The 21,872-nt window shown below is 45.6% G+C and overlaps 1 protein-coding gene across 5 annotated transcripts in view; it reads left to right on the top strand.

The window, feature by feature from the left end:
• Positions 1-19,692, top strand: part of NRF1 (nuclear respiratory factor 1) — a 127,251-nt gene extending 107,559 nt beyond the window's left edge. For 4 of the 5 annotated variants that reach the window (XM_074367070.1, XM_074367072.1, XM_074367073.1 and 1 more), the window contains one exon: positions 11,185-16,074. In XM_074367070.1, the coding sequence (XP_074223171.1) occupies positions 11,185-11,348 (164 nt within the window). In that variant the 3' untranslated portion in view covers positions 11,349-16,074. Of the gene's footprint in view, positions 1-11,184; positions 16,075-17,705 lie in introns of those variants that run through there. The other variant, XM_074367074.1, reaches the window with a different exon arrangement.
• The last annotated feature ends 2,180 nt before the right edge of the window (positions 19,693-21,872 follow it).

Here is a 21,872-nt window from a genome sequence, read left to right as displayed (position 1 = left end):
AGCAATGTGGGGGAAGGACCTATCCTCCCTTTGGCTCAACTAAGAGCCGACTGTAAGATGTACCTCGATACACATGTGCACCGTTAGCACTCAGTGGACTGGCACACTTGCCAAAGGATTTGTAAAACCCCCACGGGTAGGTGTCAGAGACGCCTGTGTACCCCGGGCACCAGGCTGTGCATGGGAGGCAGTCTGCCTGCAGCTTCCCCTCCGCAGCACTTTCTGGTGGCCCTTGTGCCTTGTGAAAGTTCTGTATTATTGTCAGGCCTCTGTATGGCAGATTGCCCATTGCGAGTGGATGCTGACAGAATGCCACAGGGGGTTCATCTTTGCAGAAAGGAGGAGGTGGCTGGAGGATAGAACAGCTAAGAGGCTGTCCTTCCAGGCGCTGCATCCTGAGTGGATGGTGGGATTCCTCTGTTCTGTGGTCCTCATCGCCTGGTCACCTGATGGTTTTAGTAACCACTGATGATTTTATGTAGATCCATTATTTCACTAAGAGTTACAAAATGGTGATTTCTCTAGTGTTATCATTCCTTCTGCCTTAATTAGCTGAAAATTCTTTATAAAGAACTTGTCCCCATTAACAATTTGGTTATGCTGAAGTCTAGACCAGATAGAAAAGGCAGGATAAATACTTGATCAAAATGAAGTTTATTAAGATAGATTTCTTTCTTTGTGACCAACAAGCCCCATAACTGTTTATTTCTACTTTTCAATCTGCTGTTTTCAGGTGTGTCACTGCTGAAAGCAAATTTAATTCTGCCCTTTATGTGCTCTTAGAAAGTTTCAGTGTTCATTTGTTTGTTTTCTAAATGGTGCCCTAAGATTGGGCTAAGTGAGGGATTGAAAAGTGAGAACATCTTTGGAAGCGTTTTGCCTCAGTCTGTCCCTGTTCAGATAGAAGAGGCAAGGACTGATGGCGAGCACGTGGAGGTGGGGGTCCTTTGACCAGTCTCTCTCTATTTGTGTCTATTAGAAATTTTCCATAATAAAAAAATTTGAAAATAGTAACAGAAAGATTAATAAATCTCCATTCCAACTCTGGGTAGCTCCTGATTGGCCCTCATATTTCTTTCTACACCTGGCTATTACAGACTCTTAAATTAGCTTGGTAACTTTCTCCTGAGGTTTCTGTCATGTTGGCTCCATTTCCTGTTTTAAAATAACCAACAATGTACGTATTGCCCACACCCTGTCCACTAAACAGACTTCGGAGACTTTGGGTGGTGTCCCCACCCTCCTTCCCAGTGATCTCTGGAAATTTACCATACACCTTCTGCCCTTCTCTGTACATCTCTGATCAGATGTCCTCCTGAGTGCATACATGTCCTGCAAGCTTTAATGGAACACTTTTTTTCTCCTGCCATTTTTGGTTTAAAGCTCTCTTGGTCAAATCAGCAGGCCTTGGAGTCAGCTTGTTCAATCTCACATTGGGAGCTCAATCCCCAGGATAGTAAACCATGGTGATTCTGAACACTGAAGCCCAAAACCCTGATTTTGTTAATGTTCCTGGGCGATCTAATAATTTCAAGAGGAAATGGTGAAATTATATCTCCAAAATGTGTTTTGAAATACATTTACTAATAAAGTAAAAATTAATTCACTTTTAACATTTGGCTTATGGGATGCAGGCAAGAGGATTTTCTAGGTGGCCTGCAAAATCAAGGCAAAAGATACAGTGATACTATCTCACCCAGACAAAGTCACTGCTACGAGAGTTATTCTAGAAAGTGGGTTTTCCAAGAGAAGCTTGAGATTGTCTAGCAAGAGGGAAGAAAACCTTGGATGCTGAGAAGTGCCTGTTACACCAAAGTACCTGAGAGGCTGCTATTGGCTTCATGAGAATATTCAGTACTTGCCAGATGTAATACATATTTTAATCCATAAATCCCTCAAATGCACCCAAAAGCCATGGACTTAAAAAACACGGAAAAGGAAGATTAAATGTCCCAGAAGCAGCTAATAGAAAAATAATCACTGGGAGAGAAATGGTTTTTTTGTTTCCTCCTTGTCTTGCTATCATGAGGATAACCTGGGTCTTCTTTCCATCTGGTCCTTGGTTGTTATTCTCAGCCTCTTTATCGGTTGCCTGCAGACTACCTTCTTTACCTGATTTCCTTTCATGTTCTCTCATTTCTACATCAGTACACACCATATTTTTCTTCATATAATAGTGAATTTCCTTATATGTTAGTCACTGATGTAGTCAGTGACTGCAGATAAGATTTTTAAAAGGGCTTCCCTCCTACCTGTCACCCCTAATAATGCTTGTAGATACCCTCGATGGTTCTTTAAAAACTACAGAAGTGACTTAGATAATAACAATACATGGCGGGGAGGGTATAGCTTAAGTGGTAGAGCATATGCATAGCATGCACAAGGTCCTGGGTTCAATCCCCAGTCCCTCGTCTAAAAATAAACCTAATCTCCACCGCCCTCCCCCCCCCCCCGCCGCCAAAATAAAATAAATAACACAATAGTAAGTAAATAAATAAATAAATAAATTTTTAATACATGATTTCATTTCTTATTTATTCCTATCCTTTTCAGTCACAGTCTTCTGGTTCCCCATTTAAGCCAGCATTTTCCTAATATGTATAGTTAGCTTTCATGTCCATCAACCACAGAAGGCATTACATTGTGAATTTTTCCTTTGGGTTTTAAGAATTGTTGCTCTTCCACCAACTGTTGTGTCTGTTTGATAATTTATTTCTTTAGCTGTTTTTCTCTCACAACCATCAATATTTTTCTCCCAACGAAAGATATTTCCATGACCAACTTGGAAGGCCTTTGGGCTGAAAGATTCAATTACAGAAACAACAATTCCCAAAGGTTTCCCAGATTGTGAGGGCAAATGAAAGGCCCATTCTTCCTCAGGCCGTCTGTCCTGCTCTATCTTGTCGTGGGGTGAGGTGCGGGGGGCAGACTGTCATTCTCAGTTGACCCTGACCAGGCCTGCAACTCTGCTCTGCTGGGCTTGAGCCCATGTTATTAGTCTCGGGGTTTAGAGATTTATCAGCATGGTGACATCATATCATACTGTCCCTGATCGTGTATTTAACATTCCTAATATTGATCAGTGGCGTAGCCTAGGTTATTTTTATTCACCGATACCCTGAATGGGCAGCTATTTCATACCTGTCCTGATGGAGTTCCAGGGCCAGTTCCGACCATTGCTGCATTTCAGAAAGGAAGCTGCCCGCCAGTCCATCTGCCCTGATTTCATGGCTTTTATCTCTAATCTTTACATCTTTGAAGGTCTTTGGCAAATGATGTGCTTCCTGGCAGGGGCAAATTGCTGCTGAAAGGAGATCTGTGATGTCTCTGCTTTCCTTTCTGCTTCCTGAGAGCTTTAGTCTAACATCTGTGACCCCAACCAGACTTCATCAAAGCTCATATTCAAAGTCATCTTTGAAAGCAGCATTTACTGTACACCTACTGTGTGCCGGGCACTGTGCCAAACTTTATGTCAGCTCATCTGGTTCTCAGCCCTGTGGAATGAGTAATTACCATTTTACATGTGAGGAAAGTGAGGCTCCCCACCCAGTTAAGTGGCAGAGCCAGGATTCACATGTAGGTCTTTCTGACTGGGCAGATGTTAATGAAAATAGAACAGCCTATTTTGCCCTCACAAAAACTGTACCTGAACGACCATCAGCATTTGGCTGTGCAACCTTAAGAATGTTGTGGAGAAAATCCTACTCATTCTGAAGCAGAGTAAAAGGCCCTAAGGCCCCTCAGGCTGCAGAGGCCAAGGCTAATGGGAATGTAATCAAGTTTCTGAAAATCATGAAGAACATGATCAATTGTGATATTCAATTATTAAACATCTACTATGTTCAGGTTGCTCGGTATTCAGACATAGTCCTGCCAACAATCTTAAGTAAGCAGATTTATACAGAGAAAAACTATTTGGAAACAGGTTAGCACAGATCTGGTGCCAAATGAATAGTGAGGCAGTAAAATCCTGTGAAGGAGAGAACCTAATGGGCTGTTCTGTTTGGGGTGACCCTATGAAAGTCAAGGAAATCGTTGAAAAACAGGACTTAGGTTGGCAAGGGTAATGGTAGCAGAGGGATCTGCCTGAGTAATTACATGGGGTGGTTAGGGTGTACTGAGGGGACAGAGATGGTTGTGACGAAGGGATAATGTAGAATATTTGTGGGAAAGTCTTATATAATCCCTCATCTATTAGCTGTTTGGACTGTATTTTTCCCTTCGTAGAGAGCCACCAAAAGTGTGACAGTGAGGCAGGGGGGAGCACGGTGAGGGTGGCCATTGCCAAACAATATTTCAAGAAGATTTAGCTAACCATTATAAATACTTACTTATCAAATCTCAGAATACTAAAAGAAGTTAGTCTTGGGATGAATAAATGAATTCCCCTAAGTAAATAAATTCCATTTATACACGTGTGTGTGTTTGTATGTGTGTTCCATTACATAGTAGTAGGTAAGTGATGAAACTCATTACCTCAGGAGAGGTCAGGAATAGAGTCGATCAGCTCATGAATGATAAATCCAGACTGTACAGGCTGTGACCCTAACCTTTAAAGTTTCTCTCATTGGCGCCCATGGTCTACCACAAAGCCTCCCCTGGTGACACCATCAGAGACAGACCAGTGTAGAACCTCATGATCTCCTGTTTTGCAGAAAACAAGGCCAAGCCCTTTAACATGAGCAAATGTCTGAATTTTCAGTCCCCGTGTCCATCACTTTGCATGGAAGTTTTAGGAGATCCCTCTAGCTTCTGTGTTGGGGAGAATAGAGTTCAGTGGAGCCAGGCTGAAGCAAGGCGATCATAAGGGAAGCTAAAACACAGGCCAGGCAGGAGAGGATAGGAGTTTGTCCAGGGTGGCAGCAGCCATGGTTGAATTCTGGGTTTTTATTTGAAGGGAGAGCTGACAGGATTTGCTGATGCATTGCACCAGAAGTCAGAGATGGCTTGACTTCAAAGTTTTTGGCCTAAGCAACTGGAAAGACGTAAATGCTACTTGTTGAGGTGGGAGAAGTGTGTTTGACTGGGCTCAAGAATGATACCCAACTGGTAGAAAACTAGAGCAGGGCCAGGTCCAAAAATGTGGTGAAATCCTCCAGGATTTTGATCTGACTGCTCTTTGACACACAAATCCTTGTGCTGGGATCTGAAGTTCCTGAGTCTCTTTTGGTCTCTTTTTCCATTTTGGCCAATTCTGTAAACCTGACCAAGAAAACCAGAGAAGAGAGGCAGCAGTGAGCCCAAAGAGAATGGGTTCCCCCTCTTCTGGATCCCTGCTGGCCATTGTGTTCTATGGTAAGGGCATTCTGGTCATGCAGAGACTCCCAGATCAGGAGCCCAGATGCCTCGCTTTACCACAAACACAGTCGTCCTGAGGGGGGTACATCAGTCTCTCTAGGTCTGTTTTGTTTAAATAAACTTTTTATCTGTTTATTAGGAATTTAAAGAAAGGGGGGATTAGATTTACTAAACTGAATGAACTCTAAGATTTCTTATACCTTTGAAAGATTGGGGTACTAAAATCTTCAGGATTTCATGAATATGTGTCTTTATTTATGATAAATCTATGATGCTGCCAAAGGAACTTTGTGCATCGTTTGTGAAAGGGAAGAATACCACCTTTCCTACTGCTCCAGTCTTAGCAGAAATCTAGTGATTCGCAGTGAGGGTGAGAGGGCTTTGAAAAGTGCTATGCAGACGCCAAGAGAGTCTTGTCACTAGGGTTGTGCAAGGGGCTCTCTTAAAAACAAAAAGGAGGACTTGAAGCCCTTAAAGTAGAATGGGAAGGGCGTCCTGTTTCCTAATCAATCAAAATGACCCAGAATACAAGCTTAGATTAACATACACCCTCTAGATTAGGGCTAATCAGGGGCAGGCTGAGCAGATGCAGGGACAATCCTGGCCTGATTACTGTACCTCAGCATTTAATCATCTCTCTTCCAAGGGCAGCCGGCCGGACTTAGTGTGCGCTGGGTTTCCAAGCCTCCAGCCCCCTCCCCCTTTCCCTTGCCGCAGACATAAAGGCTGCTAGGTCAGAGACACTGAGACGATTTAATCTAATCCCATGTCAGAATGGCATGTGTGTGAGAGAGAGATTCTAAAATCCCCACAATGGGATGGTAATGCATTTATTTAAGGTAGAGGTAGGCTGAACTGCATGTAGAAAATAATGGACTTGGGATTTCAAGGCATTTGAGGTCATGAAATGACCCTGTATATGGAAGGTCTCCCTCCAAAAGGCTTTTTATATACGTAGTCACTGTCACCAGGTATTCACTCTCGAGACACCTTTGTGTGGGAATCATTTCATCACCCAGTTGTAGAGGCTAAATTGACTCCTTCCCTGTGAGGTGATGTACAGAAGACGAAATCTTTAAAAATTGTTTTATTTTGGTGAGTTCTGAATGTAGTAGTGTTTTGTTTTGTTTTGTTAATTGAAATACTATCAGTTTGTAGTAGTTTTTATAATACTGTTTTGTAGACTGAGCGCTCCCATTCTGAAACAGCCTAATCACCCTTAAGACTCACCCACTTCAACCACTTAGTCCCTAGGAGGGGATCCTTGTGAAATCTCAGAAGGCAGCTTTCATTCATGAGTGTAGAAATCATTTATTGAGCACCTGCTGATTGCTAGGGACTCAAATATGGGGACTCCATCTCTCCCTTAAGGAATTCACAGTCTCCTTGGAGATAAGTGGTAATGAATATGACCATTGCCTCCATGGAGGCCAGCGCAAAGTGCTGTGGAACCTTGGGACAAGAGGAGCTAAGATAGAGAAGGAGAGACTGGGGCTGACCGTTGAAGGAAGAAGAGGAGTCCATTCAAGGAACAAGCTGAGGACAGTCATTCCAGGCGGAAGTAACAGTTCATGCACATTATGGAGGCGTGTGTGTAGAGAACCTCAGTCAAATAGTTCACCTGGCTAGAGTGTAAAGCGGGCGGGGATTATGGATCACTGAGCTGAACAACAGGGGCTGACAAGAAGGGTTTAAATACCTGCAAAGGGATTTGGACTTTATATCCCATGAGCCATTGGAAACCACTAAAGAATTGTTGAAGAGGGCAACAAGATCAGTTTGTGTTCAAAAGATCATTCTGGTTATAGCAGTGTCAGACAATTTATATTTTTACATTTGAACCTTTCTCCAATTTATTTTGAAGCACATCTTCCATGATACTAAAAAGTGTTTTAACAACAGTGTTGGGCATGGACCCACATCATAGAAAACTCAAATGCACCATAAACCAGGGTGAAAGAGATTTAACTCTTGACAATTCTTTAAGTTTCTCTCCACCCCAAATGCTAACCCAGGATGGTTGCTCACAGTCAGGAAGAATCTCCCTGCTCATAGTAGTCACTGTATTTGTACAGCATGTAACTTACTCCCCAAGCTTGGAGCTTTTGGAACTGAATCAAGCCCAGAAGCAAGAACAGTAAAATGAGACTGAACTTTGCTCCTGGTTTTGGTTGCTGTTTGCTAATGTGTAGGTTCCTTGGAGGTGTTTTGGTTTTGCCAGAGGGCATTTGGGGTTACTTCATTAATTTTGCCTGTTTTGACTAGAAAAGAGGTTGAAAGTGCTGATGGTCAAGAAACACTAGGGTGATGGAAGGGGGTCGTATAGTCATCACAGGTACTCACGCCCGTGCCTGGTGTCTAGAGGCTGGGGAGTAGAGCTCCACTGCACATTGGTTGAGGCCAGCTGTAGAATCCCTTGGCCTGTTGCCCCTGAGGCTATGCTGATGCCAACTTATGGCACACCTCGTACGTCATACTGTGGGCAATAGAACATGAACTAGAGCCAGGGCCCTCAGTCCAGTGGGAAGGCCTAGCTACACACATTAACTGGGCCAAGCCAGATTATACCCTGCTGTCTAGTCCTTACTGAGAATCCCAAGGAGGCTGTCTATTCTGTCTATACTTGTCAGTATAGACAAGGCCTGGGATAATCTTTCAAGAGGAGGGAGAACTGAACTGGGTTTTAAAGGGGAAGGAGTGGGCAGTAAGAGAATTCCAGGTAGTGAACAACTTGAGCAAGGGCCCAAAGAAAGGAATGTGACCAATATGTTGGGGGAACTGAGAAAAATCCAGGTTGATACCCAGAGCACAGGGAGTGAGGGGAGTGAGGGAATGAGACTGGACAAATCATAAGAGGACCTGAATACCATGCCCAACATTCGAACTTTATTATAGACTTTAGGAACCTTTTTAACATCAGGAAATCTGAAAAGTTTGTGATTGGGTAACTTGGGTGGCAGGGAGAGGTGAACAGAAAGAGAAATTAATAAGACATGTAGGCACCATTTGCAAAGGTCTAGATGAAAGAAATTAAATCCTACAGCCTTCTGAAGCCAGTGCCAGGCCCCCCAGCCTGCTTCCTCCCAGCATAGTGGTGTGGGTAGGGCCCTCCTTCCTCCTCTCAGGCCCCACCCAGCTCCTCAAGTATGAGGGATGTTGGCATGCCTTCCATTCACGTTAATGCACACCTGGGTAAGCAGGGAGTCCCAAAAATGACTGTCATCAAAACAAAATAGCAAGCCCCATTTCATGTTGCATCATCAAATACTTCATTCCTAAACTGGCAACACTTAACTCTAGAAAACAATTAGATTCAATTTAATGTTGTAAAGTAACATTTCATTTTATGTGGGATTTTTTTTTTTTGCATTAGAAAATATCCTGGTAAAACATCCCTTTTAAAATTAATTTTTATTTTCATCAAAGTGATATATGGCTTTAAATGTCAAAAAGAAGTAAAAGGCCTTTTTAAAAAAGATAATTTGTACCCCAGGAGCAACACTTCATGCCCTTTTTTCTCGTATGTACCTTTACTGCTCTAAATAATAGACTGAATCATTATTTCTTGAGTTGAGACATTTATCACAAGTTTTTGATAACTCAGTTTCTATGTTTATGTTATTATAAACATAAAAGTTGTCCATTGCCAAGATGAGAGTATTATAATTATTATGGTTAATCCTTTCTTTTTTTCTTCTGCTTTTGAAGAGGTGATCACCGGTTCAACCCAATTCCATACAACCCCTCTTGGTACTCTTTCCCACGAGCTCATGCCATTTCCCCTTCTCCTGCCCCAGAGCTCTCTGCAGTGGATTCTCTGTCTCCTAGATCCCATGGCCACTTCTTTTGTAGGTTTTCTCTCTCATTTCTGTGAGCCACACCCTTCAGAGCTTCCACACAAAGTGCACGGGTGCCCAGTTTTTAGAGCCCTTACAAGTCTGAAAATGTTTATTCGCCCCACACTTAACTGACATTGGTATCATTTCATGGGCTGGAGAGAGAATTCTAAGCTGAAAGCTTTTTCTCTGAGAATTTGAAGGCTTTGCTTCATTATGTTCTAGCCTCCAGACTTGCTTTTGAAAAGTCCAACAGTATTATGATTTCCAGTTCTTTGGATATGACTTTCTTTGTCCCTTTTCGAATCTTTTGGGATCTTTGCTTTATCCTTGGTGTTCTGAAATTTTGCAAAGATGTGTCTTAGTGTCTGGATCTTTTTTCACCTGTTGTGCAGGACATCTAGTGGACATCACAATCTGAAACTTGATGTTTTTCACTTCTAGAAATTTATTTACAATGTGTCCAATAATTTCCTACGTTCTATTTTTTCTAGTCTCTCTGGAATTCTCTTTTGTCAGAGATTGGACCTCTGAAGGTCTCCTACTTTCCATCTTTTAATCTTTTCTACTCTCTGGAAGAGTCCCTTGACTTTACCTTCTGATCTTTCTTTGGAATGTAGTTCATCTATTGGGGGTTTTTTCCTCATATTCCTTTTTAATTTATGTTACAGATCTTTTCTCTCTCTCTGAAAATATAGAGTTTTGGGGCATTAGGGTTTTTTTTGTTTTCTTCTGCTCCCCATGTTTTCTCTGCTACCTCTGTGTTCTGTGTAAGAGTGAGACACTGAAACACCAGTTCTCGGGGTGTGCAGGGCAGAGCTGGGGACCTGTAGGTCTTGGGCAGGATGGTAAGCTTTAGGGCACCAGCCAAGATTTTTCATTGTCTCCCCACCCCGTGCCCACCCTCCCCCTCATCCCATCTCCACACTTGCCAAATATAACCATAGGTCGTTTCTGGGACCTTTCCTGGTCAGTTTCTCAGTACAGTGGATGAACTTCGAACGTCCTGTCAACATCTCAGTGTTGGGGTTGGTGGTACCTACTAGTCCAATTATTTGAATACAAACTTTCAGCTAACTCCTGTCTTTAGTCTCTTCCCCTCATTCTGCAAAAGCTTGGCCTCCATGTCCTGAGCCCTCCATGGACACAGAAGTTGCAGCTTCCCCTTTCCTGATAAGTTAGAACCACTTTACATTTGCTTTGCATCTTCCAAAAATATGTTGACATCACTCACATCTTTTTTTCCCCTTCTGATATAATTTTAATTTTAGGAGGCAGATGAGTTCTATATGTGCATTTATTCTGTCTTATTTAACTGGAAATCTTTTTTTAATATGTCATACAAAATTATCTACTTTCCTTTCTTAGGAAGGACTGCCGTTTTCTGAAATTACTTGCTTCCTCATTTTGTTAAACCATCCTTTCTACTGTGAAATAATGATATTAGAAAGTAGTTGCTGCATTTATTTTAAGTTGACCCCAAAATGTATTTTAAAATTTTACTAGCCTGTGAAATCTAAAATCAGAAAATCAATGTAATGACCTAGGCCTTTTTTTGTTTGTTTCAATAAGCTGACTCTGAGGAGAGGGACAGTACCCAGAAGACAGGATAGGATTGAGGGAGAAGTTTTTTCAAGCTGAGAGAAACTTGAGAATAGACAGAAAGAGGGTTGAAGAAGTCAGTGTAGCAAAATATCAAAGAAAATTAATGGTAGCCTTTCCTGGAGAAGAAGGCAGTCAGAAGGGGTGGACTTGTTGGGAGGAGAACACATACATGGTGGGCCTGTGCGTCCTAAGCTGGAGGCAGGCAGGCAGGGCAGTCCCTTAGCAAGTTGGGGAGCATGCCCTGTTCTGAGGCATGCTTCCACAATTTCTCCAAATTTTTCTTTCCTGATAGTCTGTTTTAAAGAATCAAAATGAGGTGAAAAAAGGAATGTATTTGTACCTAGACAGCAGGTATGCAATTACCTGAGGCTGCAGACAGTGATACCCTGAAGCGTCTGGGGAGCTGCAGCCAGTCCCCACCAACAATCTCCTCTTGTCTCCCCAGGACTGGTCCAGATCCCTGTGAGCATGTACCAGACTGTGGTAACCAGCCTTGCGCAGGGCAATGGCCCCGTGCAGGTGGCCATGGCCCCTGTGACCACCAGGATATCGGACAGCGCAGTCACCATGGACGGCCAGGCTGTGGAGGTGGTGACGTTGGAACAGTGACATGCAGCCATATCATGGCCTTGTTTTCTAGTCTACTTCAAAATTTTTTACACGTTTGCAGAGGTGCAATCAAGTGGAATTAAGTCTCTCGACTTTGGAAGAAAAGTTTTGTTAACCTTTTTTTTAAAAGGAAGAAAGGCAGCAGATTTTGGAATTGCATTTTTTAAAGCACCACTCTTGATTTTCTGGGATCAGTGGAGTAAGATACTGTGTTGTCAATTTCACTGTCCCGAAAAAGCCAAATTGTGGCAGGACTTCTTTCTGCAGAAATATGTGTGTATACTTATGTGTGTGTATGTGTGAGTGTGAATATATGTATATGTGTACATATGGATATACACATTTACATATATATAAAGCATATATATATGTGTGTGTGTATATATATATATATATATATATATATATATATATATGAAACCCGCATGGAATTATCTGTATGAAATCAAGGTGAGCTGTGGAAAAAATAATTCACCCAGTTTAGTGGGTGTAGGGTACGTGGCCAGACACAGCCACCCAGTTTTTGTTCATACCAGGGTCATGCGTTGAGCTACTGACAAACTCAGGCGGAGGTGACCATGCCCTTCACCAAAGCTGCCCCCCAGTGGCCACCCAGAACTCTCTCTGCTGGACTCACCTGAGGCAGGAGGTTCCAGAATAGGGTGAGGTCCAGAAGTTGTGCTTGCAAGGTCCAGGGGTCTCGTGGTCTGGCAGTTGAGACGCTCTTCAGGCTGGCCCAGGTGCTGACCTTGCCACAGGCAAATGAATGTCCTTAAAGCTCCCAAGCAGGGACAGAGGGTTTTCTTCAACCTCCCATCTCCTCCCCTTCCCAGGAAACCTTCTTGATCTCATGACTATAACACGTTACTTTGGTTTTAAGGTCAGTCCTGAATTGGTCATGTATATGAACTGAAGGTAACAGAAGTATTAAGGGTTTGAGGAGTGCGTGCGCATTAGGTGTGCTTGTGGGTGTGTGCGTGGTGGGGAGAGAATGGGAGGGGGGTGGGAGGGGTTGGAAGGGGAAAGGAAGGACGGAGAGAAAAATCTTCAAAGACCAGGGTACAATGGGAGCAATCTTTCTTGTAACCTTCTGTGGCTTAACAGCGGAGATTGGCACTGAAGGGGCACCCAGCTGGAGGAAGGTTGGCCATCACACTGGGGGTCTTTAGAAGAGAAGAGGGCTGAGGGTGTTTCCTGTGCTCCTGGATCAGGCCCTGTTTCAGAAGGGACTCTGCAGTTTTCTCGGGTGCATCCTGCTGGGCCCGGCCCCAGGCAGCTTCCTTCTCCCAGGTGTTTATTGGTCTGGGTATGCTTTGTAACTAAATTCTGTGATTTCTTAGCTGCAAGCCCTGAGTCTCCAGTGGTTAAATTCACCTGACTTTTTGACAGGCCAAATCTCTGCTCCTTGAGTACAGGGACAACTCTTCCTCCCTCCTCCCAGGCCCCCCATGTGTGATAGTGTATTTAATGTGTTTTTTTTTTAATGCGACATTAAAAGAGTCTTCACGTCTTGCTCAGCCTTTGAAAAAAGTTTCAGATTCTTGTATTTGCTTGTTTTATATAAAACTATCCAATGTTCTTTGTATGTTTTTTTCTGTACGTAATGCGGGGAGGGAAGGGAAATTTACATAAAACAGTCCTAGTTCTACAATTTGTTATTTTTTTAATTATTATTTTTTATCGTCATTGTGAAGCTGTCCAGGGGCTTTAAAGTCCGTGTTCCCTTGTGGTGAAATAACCTCCTAATAGTTTGAGAAATTGCCAAGAAGAAGGAAAGCAAAACCCTAGTAGCAGAGCATGGATTCTGTGTCGTTCTCCATTCTGTCTATTACTGCCTCATTCAATAAATAGTTAACAATGTGGCAACAGAAAGTGGAACTGTTCATCTCTATAGGAGCACTTAGCCTCTTAGCAGCTCTCTTCTAGGGTGGCTTGTTCTGCTTTGTAAAAGGAAAAGGTGCTTGGGCTCCAGCTCAGTGGTCTTTGAACTGTGCTCCTTGGCGCTGTGGGCCTGTAAGGGGAGTGCTAGGCTGGGGCCGGGGCCTCCTCCCCACCCCCCATCACCAGAGCAGGTCCATCTGTCCTGCGCAGGGTAGGGGGATCTAGTTTGAAAAATCCTAAAGATGGTTTGAAAACCTCTACTCTGGCGGGTTTTTAGGGGTTAATTGCTTTTCACAGGGTGGTTGGTGGTGCCTGTCCACCCACGTCCTCCCTACATGAGTGTTGTTCAGTGTTGTGGTGGATTATCCTTGAAGCAGGGACCCCAAGCCATTGCTTCCTTAAGCCCTCAGTCCTTGGGCTCTCTCACAGCTCACTGCTTTAACGTGGCAGCTGCCAGCTTCCCATCTCCACCTCCTGCCACACCCCCAGCTTCAGGCCCTTCCTAAACCCCCAGTGGTTTTGCACCTCAGTACTTGTGCCCACTGCGTGCCTCAGCCTGAAGTGCTGGACTCCTTGCCACCTCCACCACCCCTTTCTTTCTTTTTGTTGTTGGGTGTTTGGGTCGGTTTCCTGGTGATAATGATTAGAATAGTTGAATGTGGAAGGCCAGAGATGTTTTCCTTGCTGACTGACAGTGGCTCAGTAAAGCCAGTGCCATCTCTCCCCATTCTTCTGGCACAAATGGGCACAAATGGCACATCGTTGCCTATTGTCACCAGAGAGGATGGACCAGAGAAAGGACTGATTGCAGCCAGATAAGCCAAACATCACCACTGTTGGCCACCCGTGGAACAGCTGGGTGATCTACAGTGCCTCTGTGGGAATGGCATCTCTCCAGAGGCAAAGTGCATTCTGTTTGCCTGGCAAGACTCAGATGCGTGTATTGAAACTTTCTTTGATGGGGCTGATGGAAATCCTTGCTTCCATTACTGCCTAAATCAACAACAGGAGCTGCTAACTCAGCTGCCTACAGGGACCAGGTGGTTGGAATCAGTGTGTGAAGTGGAAGCGATTCAGTTGTGAGAGAAGAGGGAGTAATGGAGACAGGCAGAGTGGAGAGCGTCTGTCTAAAGGGAGCTGACTCCTAAGTGCTGGCAGAGTGTCATGAGGCAGGAGGCACATGGGCCCTGAGCCCCATCTTTAAGATTTTCCAGAGAAACTGGCAAGTCCAGATTTCTGTATGAATCTCCTGATTTCAACAACAAATCAAAAATCCTTTACATACTCTGCAGGCAAAATAAAACCCACATGTAGACCAGCTCTGGCCTCTGGGTCAGTTTTGTTTAACTTTGTGAATGCCCACCATGTGCTGGGTGAATAAAGGGTGGCAATTGCCCGGGAAACAGGAGGAGATGAGGAGACGTTCATGTGAACAGACCACAGCAGCCTGTGTTACCAGGTGCCATCTGGACAGAGTGCTGTAGCAGAATGAGTTATCATGTCTCTTTAAGGGTCCTCTGCATTAAGTAGTTTATCATCCTGCAGACAAGGATCTGGTGCTCACCAAAACCAAGAGGCTGGGCTAGGATTCTTGGCTTTAAGTCCTACCTCTGAGAAGATCTGTTGGCAGTACTGGTGACCACTGAAGTCATCCAAACTCAGATGAACAAGCCGAGGGGAACCAGAAGGGCAGGCAAGAGAAGGACTCCTCCCCGGAAGAAGAGCCCAGGCTGCCAGTGCACCCTGGGCCTCACGCGGACCCAGTCGAGGCTCATTTCTGGCCGCTTCTCAAGTGGAAGAGAACCTGCACCTGCATTCGCCTTCCTCCCTATCCGCCGCCATTCTCCTTCCCTCCTCTATCAGGTCTCCGAGGGCATGGCGGAGTTGGAGTAGGCCCATGGTGGATCCCTTTGGTGTCAGCACCAAAACCCAACAGGGAGGACACTGAAGCTTGATTACCTGGACCACAGGCTACGTGAGGTGAGGAAGAAAAGCCCACATTTTCCCTCTCATCTCCATCTCGGTGGGCTGTGGGCTGCCCAGGACACCAGCCCAAGCCAGCCTACGGCCTCAGCACAGCTCATGCTCAGTTGCCGAGTCAGAAGCTCCTGTCGGCGCATTCCCACCTGGCCTCTGCCGTTTGCTCCAGGTTGGCAGCTCTTGGAGAAGATCCACTCAGGATGCTGGACGTGGCACAGAGGAAGGAGGTACCCAGAGTGGGGAGATACAGCTTAAGGACTGGACTCTGAAATAGCTGGAGAACGTAGGTTTTCTCCACCTGCCATTCCACTCCCAGTGCTGCTGGGCCCCTGAGTGAGTCCCCAACCCACTCTGAATTTGAGTTTCTCCCTCCTGAAAATGGCTGGGCTGTTAGCAAATATTTGCTGATTACTGGAGTGTATTTCTGCAGAGAATTGGGGGAAAGGGTGGAGGAGCAGGGATAATTTTCATCTGCAGAGGGGGAGCCAGGGTCCCCTGAGAACCTGGTTCTTAGCCGGAGCCACCTTGTAAGGCAAGGCCTGGCCTGCCCCCCAGCCCTGTTCAGAGGCTTTCCTAGCTCTTGTTTATGAGAACTATCTTACCTGCAATTAAAAGTGTTTATATGGTAGCAATAATAGTTAACACTTACAGCCCTTACAATGTGCCTTGTTCTGTTCTAAGAGATTTACCTATATATTAACTTACTTATTAGTCTTTACAGAGTTATTATCCCTACTTTACAAATGAGCAAACTGAGCCACAAAGAGGTTAAGAGGTAGCTTATTTAATATTTGGGGGAAAAAAGCTAGAAACTGTCCCCCCAAATTTAATGTGCTTGTAAATAAAATTGTTGGTGTAACTTAAATTAACTGAGTCTCAACTCAAATTTCTTCCGAATTTACCCTTTAAGAAACTAATAGTTATAAACTACCAATTACTAAATGACTACTCTGCACAGGACACTATGCAAAATGCTTTACACCTTTATTTCTAATCCTCTCCACAGCTCCACACGGAGGTTAGATTCCATTTATAGGTGTGGGAACTGAGATGCAGCAATTTTGCCAGGTAAGTGGAGGGCTGGGCTCAGACTCTGATAGGTGTGTCCTAGAAGCTCTGCCAACCACTCAGGGGTGCGTGACAGAAAACAGGCTGCACATGTGGATTCTCATTTTTAAAGTAACCTCCAGCTGAGTCTTGAGCTCAGCCCACGTGTAGCCTCTCCCAGTGGTCAGTGTTTTCATAAGGACTGTGCCGTGGCCCTTGCCCAGGGCTTGCCACACCTGGAGTAGCCTCCCAGTGGCTGGGACTTTTCATCACACGCACTTGCGTGTACACACACACACACACACACACACACACACACACACACTGGGACTTTTCATCACACGCACGTGCGTGTACACACACACACACACACACACACACACACACACACACACACACACACACTGGGACTTTTCATCACACGCACGTGCGTGTACACAAACACACACACATACGAACTTTTATACAGCATGTGTCCAGTACATCTCATCGGACTTTTCATCACATGCACGTGCGTACACACACAGACGAACTTTTATACAGCATGTGCCCAGTACATCTCATCGGATGAGAGACTTAGGTTTTCCAGCGGTTCCTTACTCAATCAGAAAATCCAAGGAACCCAAAACATCCATTCCCACACATCCTCATGACTCAAAATTTTTCTGCAAAAATCCAATGTTAACATTGTTAAACAGTTTCATGTGAAAATAATGTCAATTTTATTCCTAAAAAAAAATTGGCTCTGTGAGATCGTACCAAGGGTGAAGGATAGTGCAGATGGTGCTTGAACATATTCTTGGGCATGAGCAGTTGAATTATGCTTTCTTTAAAAGCCCCAGGGCCCAAACACAGAGAGAGATCAGTTGATGTTAAAATCTAAGAAGCTCTAGGCAAGGGGGCCAGGCCAAATCTTGGCAGAGTAGTTGGATAGTGATGTCTTCAGTTGAGCCTAAGTCCCAGTCTTTGGGCTCTCTGGTGCCCTTGTGTGCAAGAGAATTTAAAACTGGAAGGGACGTTAGCCACCACCCCTCACTTGGGCCATGAAGGTTAAAGCCTAGAGGCAGAGAGGCCCAGGGCCCCATGATTGGTGACACTGCACCCAGACTTGTGGCTTGGTGGAGGCTACCCATCCCTCAACTGCACTCTGCTCTCTGAGCACCTCCTCTTCTGGCTTTATCTTTTGGATTCTCAAAACCTGAAAGTTTTAATTTATGCCTTATGTATTTCCCTTACCAGAACTATTTTTATAGAGAGCAATTTTTTTAATTCACAAGAGAAAAGGAAGACTAATCACATAATAGGATTCTTTATCCTGGCCCGCAGTTCTCAGCTGTACAGAATTCCGTGGATGACGAACATTTCTGGGGACACTATCACCAACAAAGCCCGGTGTTCCTTGCTTCTCCCAATAAAGTAGCTGAGTCGAGTGTCATTCTTGTTCCGCAGATGAGCCACGCGAGCTGGGCTGGTCCAGGCCAGGTATTCTGGCCGAGTCCTGGCCTCAGTGTCCACGCCCCTGCACTGCCCTGCCCGCTGCTGCCGAAAGCTCCTGGTGCCCACTAGGCGTCAAAACTTTTCCGGTTTGAAACAGCAGAATCCCCGAAGTGCCTGAGCAAAGACGGTCTACGTGCAGCGCCCCTGGGACCTCCTAGGATCTGCTTTCTCACCCCTGACCGGGAGCTGCCGGCTCCGGAGGGCACAGGTGACTGGCCGGCTGAGGTCACTTGTCTGCCTCCAGGCTAATCAGCGATGACCGGCAAGGGGCGGGGGGAGGGACCAAACTCTGAGGCGGGGTCTGTTCCACAGGTAGAGAAGCCCCCATAGGGGCTGGGATATGGGTCCAGCAAGTGGTCCTTGACACCATTTCCACCAAAGCTGCGGCAACCAGGGAACAAGGGAGCTGGAATCCTAACAGCTTCCCTCTGGATCTGTGAATATCTTGAGTCAGGAAATTAGAGGGCCTTGGGGAATTAACAGTGTGCCCCATCTCCCCGCTTCCACCATCCCCAATAACCTCAAGGTTTTGCAAAACAGCTTTAATGATGTAATTTACATTCCATTAAGTTCATCCACTTTAAAGTACACAAGTCAATGGTCTTTAGTGTATTTACAATGTTGTGCGCCCATCACTACAAATTTCAGAATGTTTTCATCATCCCCAAAGGAAAGAGGTTGTTTCTAACACTTCTCTCCAAAAATAACGAAGCAGGCCACATAAAGGATATACAATGAAATGAGAAAAAAGGAACAAGAAATCAAGACCAAATAGAAGGAGGCCATATATCTGCCAGCTGTGAGGTCAACATCTGTGATATGATGAAGGCTCCCGTTTTGTTCCTAGCAAAACGGTTCATGTTACTAGAAGGAATGATGTCAGTTACTCAAAAGAAACAAAGCACTAAATACTTTTTTAAACAGCTAGGAGGTGGAGGGGAGGCGGATGGCTCAAAAACTAGAGTGACCCTCTCAGCATGCATGAGGTCCTGGGTTCGATCCCAAGTACCTCCCTTCAGTCACTCTTTTCTAAAGGAAAAACCATTAAGGGAATATTTAAGAAAACTACAGTCAGTACCTCCCTACTCTTTCTCCTTGCTTTCCTAAGTGGAGGTGCTGGGGATCGAACCCAGGACCTCCTGCCTGCTAGGCAGGTGCTTTACCACTGAGCTACAGCTTCCTCCCTACAACCCTCCTAGCCAAAGCAATAGCTTTATTTCCTTAGGCGTTTAAACCTTGAGCATTACTTTAAACCTTCAATTTTGGAAGCATTCTCGGAGGGGCTAAAATGTCGTGGCATGTAGGTATTTCTTTGCAGATCACTAACCAAGCACTAAGGGAGGAGGAGCGACAAGCACGATGAGCAAGTCACAATAGGTGATGAGCAAGTCACAGTAGCCGAGCCATCTGAAATGGCTGCAGCAGGGGGCTGCGGGCCTTTCCCATTCCCTGGAATTGGCCATTGAGAAACACAACTGAGGACATTCAAGCCCCCACATTCTCTAGAGAGCCTCCAACCACAGAAGCCGCTGTCCTCCACAGGGCTAAGAGGCAAAACCAGCGGCAGCCCCCAGCCAGCACCCCAGCTGGTCCCTCCCCCGTCTGCAGGGAACTGGAGACAGCTGTCAGGGTCCTTGGTCTTGAGGAAAGTGCTTATAGCTAATAGGATTGCTGCCTTCCCTTTCCCATCATCCCCGCCTGCCCACCACCGTCCAACCGGGAGGATCTGGACTACACCCCTACCCCAAATATCGTGCGCATGGAAAAGGGTGAAGTTGAACTCAACTTTGAGACTGAAGCTTCAAAGTGGCCTAGTCTTAATGATGGACCGTGCTTACAAAGTCATGGAATTCACTCAAAACCTCAATGAACTAAAAGGGAGAGTCAACAGAACATGGTAAAGGCAATGACTGCAGAAAATAAAACCACTTTGTGTTCAAACCCACTAAGGCCTTTGTTTTCATAGAGAAAGACCTCAGACTCGGTTCATCAGTGGCAATGAAAGGTTCTATTTCCACACGAGGGGCGCCTCTGCCTTCACCTCTCCTCCCATGATAACTGTCCTTGCTCGCCTGGTCCTACAGGCTTCCAGCCTCCCCTCTGCTCCCCATGGACAGCTGAGGAGGCAGAAGGTTGGCTCCCAGAAGTTAGGGACCTCCACGACAGGGTAGGGAAGATAGCATTGTGGGGGCAGGGGATCACACACGTAAGACACTCCAGAAGCATCTCCATTGATGGAGCTGTGCAGGGGGCCTGGACTGGGAAGAGGGAGCCTTCATTTCCACCTCCATCATACTCCCCAAGACCTGCTGCCTCCTTTCCCAGCTGGCCTCTCGCCTTGAGAAACTCCAATGGAGCCAGTGCAGGGGGAAGATTCAGGTCAGGCTTCAGCCAACTTTTATGGCAGAGCTTTGAGAACCCTTATGTGGGACTGATCCAACAAAACCCACAGGCCACCAGCCCTACCAAACAGCAATTGGCTTCCCAGTATCTGGTATTTGAGAAAAGACATATCCACCATGAATGCAAAACTCTTCAGTTAATTTGTAGTTTGTTGAGTGTGAGCTGACTAATACCTAGATTGTGGCTGGGGAATTTACGGAGATGCAAGAGTCCCCACTCACTCTTGGGGAAGGACCTATCTAAGCCTAAACTGACACTGGACACAGTGACATGTGACCCAGCCCCCAACCACAACAGCACCCTACAGCTTTGCTGGAGCATCTCCAGAGATGGAGAGTTAACCCATCTTAAGTCACAGCCCAACCTACCTGTTGGGAAGTTCTGTGAGACAAACAGAATCTGCCTCTCTGTAAAGTCTGCCCATTGCTTCTGGGGTCACAGAGAACTGTGAAGGTCTCCATTCCTTCACATACTTGAGAACAGCCTTCACATCCCCACCCAAACCTTTTCACAGCTAAAATATCCAGCACCAACATTTCCTAGAAATTGGTGAGCTGTTTCCAATGATAAAGTGGGCTAGATTTCTTGAATGACCCTCTCAGGGAAAACCAAAAAAAGCTGCATTTAAAAATATTTGAAAATTACCCCCCCAAAAAATTAAAATTAAGTTAAATAAAGTTGTAAATACCTCTTTAAATGTATCCAGGAGCTAGCAATAAAGCAATCTGCAGAAGGGAACCTGGGTCCCCACACTGTCACTGGTGTGGTCTAGCCCTCTGATGCAGACCCTCTGAAGACAGCGCCAGGCCCTGACTGGCGCACAGATTCAGTCTACTCACCTCCGTGACATGCTGCTGTCCCCCCTTCACTGCCATCCCAGGTGACTATGTAGTTAAGCTGTCGCCAGATCTTTCTTCCACCTTCATCTCAGTACAGCCTGGTCTCCTCCATTCTTGCCCTTGTACAATTGATTCTTCTTCTAACCTGAACATGGGGTTTCACACTTTTTCTTCTTGGATGTCAGCTTGGTGCTTCTCACCTGTCACTCTGTACTGGGGTTTCTCAACCCCATCTCTTTTGACACTTTGGGCCAATCGTTCTGTTGTGAGGGGGTGTGCTGTGCATTGTGGGATGTTGAGCAGCACCCCTGGCCTCCTTCCAGATGCTGGCAGCAACCCCCACTCTAGTTGTGACAATCAAGTGTCTCCAGATATCGCCAAATGTCCCCCAGAGGGTCAAAAAATTGCCCCCACCAAGACCACTGTCCTGTTGTGTCCACCATGAGCTCTGACTGTAGCCTGGTAGTAGATGATTGTGGTGGGAACAGGATCTTGTCCTCCAGACCGAACACAGACTGAGGCGGATCCAGGGCTTCTCAGTCTTAGTTCCTACTACTCCACCCCCACTCTTCTTCCGTCACTTGGCCACGGCTTGGTCCACCTAGGAGCCTCCTGCTGCCCACTTCTTTCTCCAAGTGCTCCCTTCCTCTAAGGCTCAATGTAGGGGCTACCTTCACTCAAAGACCCTGGAGTCATCCCTGTATTGGGGGCCATCCCTTTCCCTGGGCCCAGTGCCTCTATCACCTCCACCACACAGACCTGCCCTCCATCCGCCCTGTCCTGCCACCCCAGTTGAGTTGTGCCAGGAGAGGCCCCATCTACACTCGCTGACATACCTCCAGCAGCGAGCCTGGCCCTTGGCCGTTAGGGTCCAACA

The sequence above is a fragment of the Camelus bactrianus genome, chromosome 7, assembly GCF_048773025.1.
Source record: "Camelus bactrianus isolate YW-2024 breed Bactrian camel chromosome 7, ASM4877302v1, whole genome shotgun sequence".
NCBI classification, from domain to species: Eukaryota; Metazoa; Chordata; class Mammalia; order Artiodactyla; family Camelidae; genus Camelus; species Camelus bactrianus.
Note: the sequence above shows the minus strand (reverse complement) of the source record. Positions and strands in the feature narration are given on the sequence as shown.